This window comes from Rhinolophus hipposideros (assembly GCF_964194185.1).
Source record: "Rhinolophus hipposideros genome assembly, chromosome: 14".
NCBI lineage: Eukaryota > Metazoa > Chordata > Mammalia > Chiroptera > Rhinolophidae > Rhinolophus > Rhinolophus hipposideros.
Window position 1 is genome coordinate 54,295,529 of NC_138060.1, and position 14,601 is coordinate 54,310,129.

Here is a 14,601-nt window from a genome sequence, read left to right on the forward strand (position 1 = left end):
AAATAAGACCTATTCGGACAATCAACTCTTAATGCATCTTTTGGAGCAAAAATTAATATAAGACCCAGTCTTATTTTACTATAATATAAGACCAGGTCTAATATAATATAGTACAGTATAGTATAATATAAGACTGGGTCTTATATAATATAGTATAGTATAATATAATATAAGACTGGGTCTTATATTAATTTTTACTCCAAAAAATGCATTAGAGCTGATTGTCCGGCTAGGTCTTATTTTCGGGGAAACACGGTAAGCAAGTTACCAGGTACTGTTATAAACACTTCGCATATATCATCTCACTTAATTTTTATAGTAATCCTATGAGGAGGGCAGTATTATATCCTCTGTTTTACAAATGAAGAATCTGAATCACAGAGAGGTTGAGTAACCTTGCCCAAAGTCAGTCACACAGCTAATAAATGGTGGAGAGAGCTGGAATTTCAATCCATACAGTTTGACTAGAGTGTCTGCTCTTAATCACACTGCACTGTACTGAGGAAATTGCACAAATGTAGCACAGAAAGATAAAAAGTGGGAATATGAAAAGGAAGATGAACATTTAGAGGATAGAATGAGAAGGTTCAGAGTGTATGTGCGTAACAGACATATACACATATACATACATACACATATGTATACATGGACTTGACGAGCGAGATTAGAAAGAATGTAGGAGATGCAATATTCAAAGAAATAACGGTTAAGAGAATTTTCTAGAATTGAAATACCTACATTCTTAAAGACGACCCCCCAAAATTCCAAGCAGCATCCTCCTTTCCCCACTTGTACACATGGTCCTGAAACTACTGGACACAAAGGCAAATAGAAGCTTTAAATGAACCCTGAAGGAACAGATTACCTTTAGGAATAGCAGGTAGACAGCCACTTCCCCAATAATAACAATTGAGGCCAGAAGATACTGGAATAATGCTGAGAGAAATAACTGTTAACTCAGAATAAATTCTCCAGCTAGTCAAACTATTATTAAAAAGCTAAGCATGAAATTAAGATCTTTTTCAAAGATTGAGTTTTCCAGCCATGTTTTAGCACTTAAACAACTCTTATAAATTGTACTTCGGAAAGAAGGAAATGAACCTAGGAGAAAGGAATGACTCATACTGGGAAACAATATTGTGCAAACTATTTGAACATATTGAAATCTTGACACAATGCTAATGTCTGTTGTCAGTCTGCGTAGCACTTTGACATTCATTCTTTTAATCTTGATACTAATCCTCTGAGGCGCTGGTTCTCAAGCTTGAGTGCATATTGGAATCACCTGGAGAATTTTAACAACTACTGATGCTTGGGTTTGCCCTGACAGGTTCTGCATTAATTGGTATGGGGTGCAGCATAGGCATCGAGGTGTTTTTTAAGCTCCCAGACAGAATGCACAGCAGTGTTTAAGAACCACTGTTTTTAGGGACTTGGCCAGGTAATCCTGAACCTTAGCGAAGTAGGATTCTATGGTAGGTGTGTGGCGTAATCAGGTCTAATCTCTCAAGTGTAGTATTGTTTATTCTCAATCATACTTATTTAACAGTTTGTAAAGTTGGTAATGATGCCTTTACTCAAAGAAAGTAAGACGGTGCAGAGTTGAGTTAAAAATGGAGTTATATTTGGGAAATATATATTACTTTAAGAATCTGCAGTTTTTTAAGGGAAATTATGAAATCTATTATAAGATTACCTAAGTTGAAGGCTGGCAGGCAGCCACATAGCAAAAAGCCCAGGATTTGGTGAGTTTAGATGTATTTTTATGCCGCTTTAAAGTAAACATTGTCTAGTCTATTTCTTGGGAAATAATATTAAATAGCAGATATATTAGAAGCCTCTAAGAAATCATGCTTCCAAAAGAAACATTTCACTAATGAATTTTTCAGAGAACCTACAATAATTATTATCAGAACATTTCTATTTGAGTTTTTATTCTACTCAGTGTCTTATACCAAGTTTATGCTACTTTTTTCTTTTTAGCAGGTTAAGGAAAATGGAGTATACTGAGTTTTTAATCTTGTTGCTCAAGAAATCATTTTCTCATTTTTGAAGATAAAATACCACATTACACTTGAAATAACCATAAAAACGTTCTTTTCTGGTTTTAGACCAACAGCAGCAGAACTGTTGAGGCACAAATTTTTCCAAAAAGCAAAGGTAGGAAATTCTGACTTTTGATTTTATGTATCCATTTGATCTTTCTAAGTCATCTAAATTAGATTCACTGCTCAGAAGTTGCATTATCTTAATGTGATTATGATAGTAGATCAAATAATTGCTAAGGGCACTGTCTATACAATCTTTGATATTTAAGATACATCCTTTAGAATAAGTAAATTATTTTCATATAAATTAATTTAAATGTCAACAGTTTAAACATATAAACAGGAACAGTGAATATTAAATTTCGCCATTATAAATATAATCTGTGAAAAATACTGAACTCTCCTTTCGGGGTTTACTGAATTGGTAAACATCTCATTTCCCAAAGATACCAGGTAAATGGGATGTTACTGTAGTTGTAAATATGGGTCCATGATCCCAAAGGACATATGGTAAAGCAAACTTTTTATAGATACTGGTTTATACAGTGCACTAAAGCTCTGTCTCAGTTTATAAGCCCATGGTGGTAATGTGCTAAAGGAGCTTCAGAATAAAAGAATGGAAGCTTTTTTTCAAACTTTCTTGTAAAACAGTTACTATGTCACATTTTAATTGTGGTGAACATTTCTTTGTCAGTTTTTTTGGTTCAGTAAAAACATCTTGTAAGAAAAAAATATTCATTTTTCCTTTTCAGAATAAAGAGTTTCTTCAAGAAAAAATATTGCAGAGAGCACCAACCATTACTGAAAGAGCTAGAAAGGTAAATGGAGCTTCTGCTCAGTTTCCTGGAAAATAACTTAAGAATTTACTTTTTCATTTTGAAAGTACGTATGTTAAGTAATACTTTGATAACTATATAAGGATTACTCATTTTCTTTCAATCCTTTCTTTAGCATTCTTTTGATATATTCATTCAGCAAATATCATTAGTCTACTGCATGCGTAGGTATTTGTCACTCTGGTATCTAGCATGAGGAAAAGGTATGTTAGACAATTGATGGATGAATTCTATACTATGTTAAATCACTGTTTGCAACTACCAGAGTGAGTTGTGAAGTTAGGCCCTTTCCTCACACCATACGAAAACAATGAAGATACCACTTCACACCCACTAGAATGACTATAATAAAAAAGGCAGACAATAATAAGTATTGATAAAGATGTGGAGAAATTGGAATCCTCACATACTACTGTGAATGTCAAATGATGCAGCCACTTTAGAAAGTAGTCTGGCAATTCCTCAAAAGGCTAAACACAGTTGCCATATGACACAACATTTCTACTCTTAGCCATGTCAAAGAGAATTGAAAACATGTACACACAAAAGTAAGTACACAAATGGGCATAACAGTGTTATTCATAATAACTAAAAAGTATAAACAACTTGAATGTCCGTGTACTGATGAATATATAAAATGTATCTATACAATGGAATATAATTTGGCAATAAAAAGGAATGAAGTAATGATACATTCCACAATATGGATGAAACTTAAAAACATTATGTTAATTGAAAGAAGCCAGTTAGTTACAAAAGACCACATACATGTTGTACAATTCCATTTATATGAAATGCCCAAACTAGGCAAATGTATAGAAACAAAGTAGGTTATAGGCGTTGCCTAGGGCTGGAAGGATTGTAGAGAAATGGTCAGTGACTGATAATGGGTATGGTGTTTTTTTCCAGGGGTAGGGAGTGCGTGATGAAGATAATCTAAATTTTATTATGGAGGTTTAACAACTCTGAATATACTAAAAAACATCAAATTGTATACCTTAAATCGGTCAAGTGTGTGGTATGTGAATTCTATCTCAATAAAGTTGTTACTTTAAAAAGAAAAAGCATTTAGAGAATGGCACCGCCAACAAAAAGCTCTTGGAAACAGAGAAAACATAAAAGAAATGAAAAAAACTCAGTACAAAGGCTGTAGGGTAAAGTTGAGGAAATTTCCCAGAAAACGGAGCTAAAAGGCCAAGATATAAATAAGCAGGAGAGAAAAGATGAGAACATTAGAGGATCATTTGAGAAAGTTCAACATTTGAGTAAAAAGAATTCCAGAAAAGGAAAACAAGTAAGTAAGGAAATCACTGAAGAAATAATTCTAGAAACATTTCTAAAACTGGTGGTCATGAATTTCCAGATTGGGAAAGCCTGGAAATTGAATGAAAATAGACCAATACTAAGGCCCATTACCATGATAGCTCAGAATACTAGAGGCAAAAAGAAGATGCTATAGCCTTCCAGAGAAGGGGGAAAGATTACAGACAGGATTAGGAGTTGTCATGACCTCAGTAGTACCTCTGGAAGCCAGATCATAATGGAGCAGTTATGTTCAACATGGTCAAAGAAAATGATTCCTAGCCCAGACTTTTTTTTACCGGGCAAACTGTGAGTGAAATGTGGAGATGGAATCAAGATATATTCAGAAATGTATGGTTTTAGTAAATGAGCCATGCTAGTAGTGGAGGAAGTGCTTAAAGTAAGAACAGGGAAATCATGTGATTCGGGAAGCATGGTCCTCTAGATTATGGTAGAGTGAGATCTAAAGTACCAAACCTGGTGTGAAACCTTTCTAGGATAGAGCAGATCAGGAGGCTTCCTCAAGAAGGTCATACTGATATAAAATACGTAATATATATGAATGTGGTGAGAAGATTTACATAGCTGGGAGAGAATTGGAGTGTAAATGTAACAAGTACATAGAAATAATTCCAGGGGAAACAAGGATGTTATGCAGGAAAGAAAAATAATTATAATATACAATAAGGCTCAACTGTATGAATTATATAATCATGTTATGTAAACACTGAATATTGATTTAACTGAAATTATACGCATATCTTGAGAAAAGAGTAGGGGGTCGGTAATGGGGTTAAATTCTCATCTTCCATAGTGGCAAGTCCAATAGATAATTCCTAAAACAAAAAACACCAACTGGTAATAATAAGAACACGTTACGTTGAGAGATGAATATAAATTCCTAAAGAAAAAGCTAAAATGAGTTGAAAGTGGTTGCTTGTGGGGCAAAGGATGAAAGGTAGAAGATTGCTGTTTTTCTTAAGAAAATTTACAGTGCTATAGTACTCTTAAAACTGTATAGGTATAACTGTGATTTCAAAAATTAAAATTAAAAAGAGAAAAAGAATATTTTTTATCTTGGGTTTATTTATTTGGGAGACTTAACCTTCTTCTTCTTCTTCTTTTTTTTAAACATTTCTGATCATGAAACCATTAATCAGATTTGACCTGTGACTTCACATAAGGACTTGAATGATGTTTGGGCCCAGAGCATAGAACTACGTATAGGGAAAGTCAGTGGTTGTGAGTAAAGAAAGAGTAGAGATTGTGAACAGAGAGCAAGTGAGTGGTGGAGGATGCCTTTGGGGAAAATGATTATCTGCATACTGTGTTGAAGTAATAGAAGGAGAGGAAAATATGACTGACTTGTCTATGTAGTAAATGTCACATATTACCATAATTCACTCGTCTCTTCCACCGAGCAGGTTCGGAGAGTACCAGGTTCCAGTGGCCGTCTTCATAAGACAGAAGATGGCGGTTGGGAGTGGAGTGATGACGAATTTGATGAAGAAAGTGAGGAAGGGAAAGCAGCAATTTCACAACTCAGGGTAACTTTTGTTAAACTATATGCTTTAGCTAGAGCTCTATCTTTTTGTCTGAAGCCTCTGAGATAGTACTGTATGTTGTGGTTCTATTCAGCTTAACCAGCTAAAATATAAAAAATGCAAGTGGCAGAATTGTTTGAACAACTGGTTAACAACAGGAGCCCAGTTAATTTTACTGGCAGGTCTGTTCGAATATAATATTTAGAGTTTACACATATGACCCAAATCTAAAGGTGAAAACTACAGTGTCTGAGATGAAAATGCACTAGGTAGGATTAATGGCTGATTAGGCATTGCAGAAGAAAAGATCAGTGAACTTGAAAGAGTAACACTAGGAGCGTTGTTCCTGAGGTCTGCTAACCTTCTGTCTGAAGAGTCCTAGTATATCACTTCTTTAATTGGTATATCCTGGGTGGTGCGCCTGTGTGTGTGTGTGTGTGTGTTGGGGGGTAGATACATTCTTCAAAGGTGTTTATGTGCCAGATGTAAAAAATCTTTACGAGACATGGCAGCTAACTGCCATACATGATCCCAGACTGCATCCTATATTGGAAGAAAAACAGAGTGAAAGTGAGCATCTAAATAATAAAGCAAAGAGGAAAAAAGGTGACTCTGAGTAAGGGGTGTTCTTTTTATTGTTCTTATTCTAACGACTTTTGAGTAAGTTTGAAATTTTTTTGCAAATATAAAGTTAGAAAAAAAGGTTTTGGTTGGCCATATGCTTGTGGTGATGCATTAGCTGTTTCCTGAACCTTGAGTCTCCTTAATAAAATGGTGATGAAAACTTTAAAAAAAAAGAAAGAAAAGAAACCTAAACTAACCTTTTAAGTAGTCTAACTCTGTATTTGGTAGAATTTACCATAAATTGATATTTGTTTAGAGACATGTTAAGATTTTTTTTGTTTTCGTTTTTTTGTTTTTGTATTCTCCAATGTCTGTATCCAGAATTACTACTAACTGTTACAATTTACTAAATAAATTTTAACTTAGATTTTCATGTGGAAGATTATAATTGGTTTTTTCAATTTTGGTTCAAGAGTTTTCTCCATTAAAGCCCATAATCCAGATTACTCTTGGGTGAGAATGTGTTGAATAATTAGCTTGAAGGTTTACCTTTGGTCTGGGGTATTATGCATATAATATGTTCATGATTAATAGAAAGAATTGTACTTTGAGGAACGCAACCTCCCTGCTGAGAACTCGGTCCCATTATGTTTGCTAGGAATCTCAAGTTGTGACCTTTTCAAATACCGTAAGTACACTGATGCGTTATAGGCCACCTGGACAAAGAATACAATAGTATCACAGCAGTTTTCCTTTTCCAGAAAACTTTCACTAGAGTTACTGGTGAGTTAGTGTGTGGATCAGAATGAAGTGGAGTTGACTTGCATTTCAACATTCCTTGCACTTTGGAACTGACTACAAATAATACGAGTTTTGAGTTAACAAGCCTCCTTTTTTTTGTCTTTCTTTTAGTCTCCCCGAGTGAAAGAATTATCAAATTCTGAGGTAAGTAGCTGTGGTTTTTGAATTGTTAAAGCATAGGGTTTTGTTTTATTGTTAAGCACATTCTTTTTGTACTGTGTTTCCCCAAAAATAAGACCTAGCTGGACAATCAGCTCTGATGCGTCTTTTGGAGCAAAAATTAATATAAGACCCGGTCTTATTTTACTATAAGACCTTATTTTACTTATATAGTAAAATAAGACTGGGTCTTTTATTAATGCTCCAAAAGACGCATCAGAGCTGATTGTCCGGCTAGGTCTTATTTTCGGGGAAACACAGTATGTGCCTAAATGGGAATGAGAATTTATACCAGTGGACTTTATTTGAGTTTGAATGGACCTTGGCAGTAAATTGGTACCATTGAACTCATTTTATTTTTTAAGGTGAAGTTTTGTTTAATCAGAAAACCTGAAGTTGGTTAGTCATTGCATTGCAGTGTAACCTGATCTAAACAAGCCAAGGCATATATACCATGTCAGCTTTTCTCTTCTAAAAATGTCTCGTTGTCATCCACAGGAACAGTTAAATGTAGGTATTTTGTTTTTATGGTCTTTATTTCTGAAATATAAAAACTTCCATGTTTCTAATCCCTAGACAGTCTTTCGTGGTATTTCTGTTTGTCCTGCATTCTACTTTGAAGCCATGTTTGCGGGGGAAATGCAATGATTTCAGGAAAGTCTAAAGTGTTTTTCAATTACCTTGAGTGAATTCTGGCACTGAAGGCGTCATATAGCTCACCTGATCACAGTCACTCTGCGTTACAGGACTGGTTGGGTTGCTTTTGAATTCTCTGCGCTCACTCTCATTTCCTTTCGTGTTTCTCTATTGTGTATTGCCGGGGGTTTATGTTGACTGTGTAGCAATAAGGAGTTGTTTGGTTGAATTTTATCCAACATCACAGTTTCATTATGCAGAACAACATGTAGTCACTTCCAGTGACCTTAGGGTGGATTTGGACCAAGAGCTCTGAGGAGATGAAACAGTGGGGCAAATCTTATGCACATCCCTCCGGAGGCAGGGTGATTTCATGGGTGTGCAGCCTGTGCAGCCACAGAGGTCTCCACACTTAGAAAAGCCTTGTTCTTGGTTTAATGCATGCCCTCTGCTACTGTCTTGAAATTCTTTTTTTGTTTATCCATTTTTTTCAGAAGTCATATATATTCTTTTTTTTTTGGTATTTTTTTCGTTTCTTTTTTTTAGTTTTAGGTGTACAAAGCAACGTAAGGCATTTACACCCCTCACAAAGTGATAACCCCTCCCCCCAATCTGTTAACAGCTATTGTTACAATACCATTGACTATATTCCCTATGCTATGCTCCACATCTCATGCCTACATGTGTATATATATATGTTTAATTGTAGTTGACATTTAATATTACTCTGCTTCAGCTTCAGGTGTACACTGCAGTGGTCAGGCATCTACACAGTCTATGAAGTGATCTCCCTACCATTGCCCGTCTGGCACCCTACATATTCTTTACAACATTGTTGATTATATTCCGCATTCTGTATTTCACATCCCCAGCCATTGCACTCATTTTAAAAGTTGGCCCAAGGGCCCAGAATGTTCTTCTTTGCTTGCTTGACTTTGAGTTACTTTTTTGGCTTGAGGTGCTTGAAGTGGAAAGTAGTCTTTTTGCATTAATCTGTTCAGGAATTTGTCATATGCTACCTTTTCTTTTTGGATTTTCTCCCCAGTGTCTTCTCTTATGAAAGAGATTCAGTTATCTATAGTCACTGCTCAGTGTGATAGGGAATCCTACTACACAGGATCCCGTTAGGCTGGCCTGCCCCAGGCTCGTGACCTGAGGAGAACAATCATTTCAGGGGTCCATCCTGTCACACCATCTTCCATCAGGCACTGTGCACTCTGAGCTCAGTATCCGTTTAATGGCACACGTTTTTCTCTTACACCAATTTGCTCTTGCCACTATGCTTAAAGTAACTATTTTTTCCACTTCATTTGTGTGCACAGTATACCATTTGTATATATGATATGTACAGGATTCGTGTACATAATATTCTGTTAAGACTGAAAATAAATACTGTACCTCAGCATAATAGGCCATAGCTAACATTTATATTAGAACTAGTGTTCATTAAGATTTCTGGCTCCTTTTCTTCTTGGTACATGGTAGAATTGCATTTCCCTGCCCCTGAAGTGATGTATGGCATGGCAGTTAGCTTTGGCCAGTGACATGTGAGCAGGAAGAGCCACTCAGTAGTTCCTGGATTCCCTTGTCTCTGCTACTATGACCTGCATCCCTGAAAGACGATGATACCTAACTTAGCCTCTGCTGGCCAGAGATAGACATGAAGTGTGCGCAAGAAATAACTATTGTTCTCGTGATTACTGAGAATTTAAGATTATTTGTTACTCTCTAACTTAACGTACCTTGACTAATTTGTAGTTTCCCTGAAATTGAGTGAGGGGGTATTTTACAGATTATCCAGAGTTTTTCTTTTTAAGTCTTCTCCTGATCCTTTGCCTAAGTAGCATCTCCACATGACCTCTCACATGCTCATCCTCATATTCTCATGCTCATGACTTTGCTGTTTTTTAAATTATGGTCAGATATGCATAACATAAAATTTACCATCTTAACCATTTTTAAGTGTACAGTTCAGGCCATTAAGTACATTCACTATTGTGCAACCTCACCACCATCCATCTGCAGAATTGTTTTCAACTTGCAAAGCTGAAACTCTGTACCCATTAAGTAATAACTCCTCATTTTCTCCTCTTCCCAGCTCTGACAATCACTGGTCTACTTTTAGTCTCTGAATTTGACTGCTCTAGATACCTCATATAAGTGAAATCGTACAGTATTTGTCTTTTTGTGACTTGCTTATTTCACTTGTAATGCCCTCAATGTTTATATTTAACGTGTATCAGAAATTCCTTCCTTTTTAAGGCTGAATAATATTTCATTGCATGTACATACCACATATGTTTATCCATTCCTCTGTCCATGCACACTTGGATTGCTTCCATCTTTTAGCTGTTGTGAATAAAGTTACTACAAATATGGCTACACAAATACCTGTTTGAGTCCCTGCTTTCCATTCTTTTTGGTCTATACCCAGAAGGGAATTGCTGAATCATGTGGTAATTCTGTTTTTAATATTTTGAGGAACTGCCATACTGTTTTCCCTAGTGGTTGCACTATTTTACATTCCTACCTGCAATACATAAGATTCTAATTTCTCCACATCCTCTCATTACTTTGTTTTGTATAACCTTTATCTTTGTTATTGGTAAACATGTGCACACTTTGTGGGAGCTAACCGTCCTTTTGAAATAGTGCTAATAATTATATTAACATTTTCAAAACTAATCTTTGTTTTAAATTAAAGTTTATTGGGTGACAATTGTTAGGAAAGTTACGTAGATTTCAGGTGTATAATTCTGTAATACATCATCTTTATATCACATTGTGTGTTCACCACCCAGTTAGTTCTCTTTCCATCACCATATATTTGATCCTTGAAAACTAATCTTAAAGTTCTGTTTTTCTATCAAAATCCAGAACGGATTAGTAACTTTTGATTTCCTCTAAATGAAGCTAAATGAACACAAAATTTTACTTCCTTGCCACCTTGATTTTGCTTACATATTATCAGCCCTTAGACCTCTCTTATTGCCCTTTCAATTCTTTTTCTCCTTTAACTCTAAATTTTGACCATTGCATTGATATATTTTTTTCACTAACTTATAATTTTAAAAATGTTTAACTTGATTTTGTCCTCAACATCAAGTCTTTTTTCTCCCAAGTTATATAATAAAAATTTATGAAGTGTTTCAAACGTGCAAAGTAATATATACCTGGGTTAGCTATAAAGCTTCACATCCATTTTGAAAAACGTTTTAGGTATGTTAAGGAATCATTGGTTGGTTGTCTTTTTTTATATGTAATTGAAGGTCCCTAGACATGGAAGAATGTAGCTTCTGTAATTTTGTATTACATACTTAAATCTGTATTTTGAAGGTGCTGTTTTGCTGGGCAACGGGGACAGAATAGATGTAGTTAAAAATACATATGATACAATGAGCTGCTGTTCTGAAGAAGAAAAAGTGAACTACTGATATACATCAGCATTGGGGAAACTAAAATACTACAGTATCACTGAACCTCAAAAAACTATGCTAAGTGAGAGAAGCCAGACACAAAAGAGTGCATAGATTTTTGAGGTGCAGACAACCTCATTCAGTGACTTTGAACAAAACGACATTATTTGCGGACCTGCAGTTGTGTATATTTCTGTTACAGCTGTTTCCAACACCTGATCCCGAGGGTACTGTATTTCAAGTTCCAGAACAGATTTCTGGTCATCTACCTCAGCCTGCACAGCCAACTCAAGTCTCTCTCCAGCCCCCCACAGAGCCAGCAAAAACAGCTCAGGTAAAGCAGGGACATGCTTTAGTGGTCAACCTTCTGGGTCAATGAAGAAAGCAGAGAGTAATGTGGAACACACACACTGTAATAGGTTGATGTCTCGGTAGGGTTTGAAACAAGTTAGAAACTCTATTTTCACAGTTGTAATGTAGGCAGCTAAGAGAGTTTTGCAAGTATCACAAAGGTTTTTCAGTAACAAAATAAGTTCATGATAGAAACATTCCAAACATCAAAAATTTGGGGGTTAATTTCTTGTCAGATTTTTACTAGATCATTATTGTGTTTTACTTGAGAATGCAGCTGACTGAGTACCTCTTGACACTAGGAGAATTGTTAGCTGTTTTGTTTTCTTTTTGTTCACTTATTTATTTGGTTTATATTTATTAATACTATCTCCCATTCATAATTTTCCTGTATTATTCTTTTTAAGATATTTGTCAATTTTTTGAGGGTTGGTTTTATTAAGATGAGGTAATGTAATTTGTAATTCCACATTATCAGACACACAAATTTCTGAAAGCAGCTGAGGGAACGAGGTCCTGATCCCCATCCCCTCGCACTTCCCCCACCCTGCCCTGCTGAGTAGCTCCCACTCATTTCCTTAAGGACCCTCAAATATTGTATGTAACATGTGACCTTATGCTCTATGGTTAGAGTAAGGGTTTCAAAGTCTGTTCATTTATTAAATATTATAGGTTCCTTTCTTTTTTCCTAAACATTTTAGATGGAAAGAAATAGAAAAAAATCAGAATTTCCATTTTTGTACACCCCAGTGGTGGTCCGCCTTTAGAACCATTGCTTTGGGCGCTTCCAGTTTGTCGTGGTACTGACTTCATTTAACCTTTTCATCACCCAAGCTTTCCATGTCTGCCCATGTGGGAAAAGATACAGTTGTCTTATGAAACTGATAGAAAGATGGAGTTCATTTTACAAACAACCTAAGTAGAATGTATATCCCTCCAGTAAGCAAGGAATGGCTGTCCAGGTTTTAGAGAGGATTAGTTTCGCCATTAAAAGACCTGGAACCTCCCAGTTGGGTGGCTTCCTGAAGGGGCAGCCAATTTAGATCCTCCCTGTGTGTTTCCATGTGGTACACTGGGAGATTTTTTTAAAAGGGAAGACCCCAGCTTCGTGTTTTCCACCCTTGTAGAGGGGAACAGGGATCTGAGAAACATAAAATGGAAATGTGGCTACATATAGAATTTCATGTGGGTTTGAGAATTATCTTTCTAATTGTGTTCGACTCAGGCTGACATTCAGCTCTGGTTGCTTCCTTGGAGGGTATGTCCTCCCACAGCAGGGAATGCCCTAGGGACTAGGATGGCCTCACCTGGACTTGACGAAAATTGCTGCCAAGTGGGCAATTCCTCTGCAGATGACCATTAGTCACCTCCACGCTTAATAGTCCATGCAATGACTTTATACCTTTCAATGCTTTTTAGGCTGATTCTTCAGGAGCAAGTTCACAAGAAACCAAGATCCCCATCAGTCTAGTACTAAGATTAAGGTAAGCAGACATTTTTGTTTTGTTTTCTGAATACTGTGAATATGCTGTTTTCTCTTCGAAAGTTACTCCTTATTCCAATAGTCTGTGCCTGAGAGTAACTGGATAGGATTGTATATCCTTCCAGCAGCAAGTTGGCTTGTAGGTGTATTGTTTCCTGAGAAATAATAGCAACATTGTGAGTCCCTGGATGTTAACAGGTCAACTGATAACACACATTCTCTTGATTGTTTCTCCACTAACAGTGACAAATTTGCATTTGCAGGATAGCTAAGTTAGGAGTGTGATCTGTAATTGAGGAACAGGTTTTAGGGGAGCAGCACTAGTTGATTTATCTGCAAAATTAGTCTTGTGATTATGACCATATAAATGTCATGGACTCTGAGACCAACTAACCCAAGAGTGGAGCGCTTTCTGATTGTGATAAATCAAATAAAGGCCTTGTTCTTAAAAAGATGAAAGGAAAAACCTCTCAGCATGTTTTCAGTTTTTTTTCTCTATTTTACAGTAAGTGTTCTTAATTGATAGTTCTTGGTTGGGGCATCTGGAGAGTCCCTGACAATTAACTAACAGGAAGTGCCATCGGTGGTGATCTGTTTATTTTAACCCTTTCTCCCCTTGTAGATAGTTGGATTGGATTCTAGAGCGTTCTCGTCTGTTGTATTAGCTGTCTGAATAGCTATGGCTGTTGTATTGCTCTAGTTAGGTCTTTGTACTCATAAATGCATTTTAAAAAATTAATTTCAAAAGCATCACCTGACGTGGCTCAGGCCTTCTTTAACTATTAGTAACATATTAAAAATAGTTCCACTGAATTACCATTGCCTAATTCCTTCCTCTTGGTATGACCATAATTAGAGATAAAGACAGCAAGAGCTGTTTTGAGCATGTTTTGATTTTACCACTAGGAGCAATGAAATTATGCTATAAATATGAAGAAAGCAGATTTGGTTACCTTTCCTTTACAGAAGCCTATTCAGTAAACCTCGTTTTATCTCAAATGGTTCTGAGTTAATAGAATGTCGTGGTAATCTTATCCTATTTTAATTGTACATAAATACCACTTGTGTCTTTTCAAAATTGTGTTTTGAAATCTTACAGCAGTTAGTAGACAGTACAAAAATTCTATTTGACATGTGCTTCAGGAAGGTGGAGAAGGTGCTTTTTTAAGTGACATAGTTAGCTTTTGAGAAGGTGGGTTTTTTTTAATGGACTCTATTGCGACCCTGCTTATGGAAGACTAGTCTAGGTTCTTATTCTCAGTAAAAAAGTCTTCTTATAAAGACTTTGAAGTTAAATGACTAGAAGAGGTTTAATCCAGTTAGCATATTGTCTTTGAAGGTGTTTGTGCTTGGCCTGCCAGGTAAATCACTAAAATGATGCTGAACATTCTATCTTAATTTTGTTCTGGTTTCAGAAAGAATAACTGAACATTTATGTAGGAAACAGACTATGTGTAGCAC

General features: G+C 36.0%; 1 protein-coding gene across 1 annotated transcript in view; it reads left to right on the top strand.

The window, feature by feature from the left end:
* The window catches only part of OXSR1 (oxidative stress responsive kinase 1), an 81,929-nt gene that overhangs the window by 60,414 nt on the left and 6,914 nt on the right, over positions 1-14,601 (top strand). The window contains exons 9-14 of the mRNA XM_081072267.1: positions 2,112-2,160; positions 2,801-2,866; positions 5,611-5,733; positions 7,207-7,239; positions 11,509-11,640; positions 13,077-13,141. Coding sequence (XP_080928393.1) covers positions 2,112-2,160; positions 2,801-2,866; positions 5,611-5,733; positions 7,207-7,239; positions 11,509-11,640; positions 13,077-13,141 — 468 coding nt within the window. The remainder of the gene's footprint in view (positions 1-2,111; positions 2,161-2,800; positions 2,867-5,610; positions 5,734-7,206; positions 7,240-11,508; positions 11,641-13,076; positions 13,142-14,601) is intronic.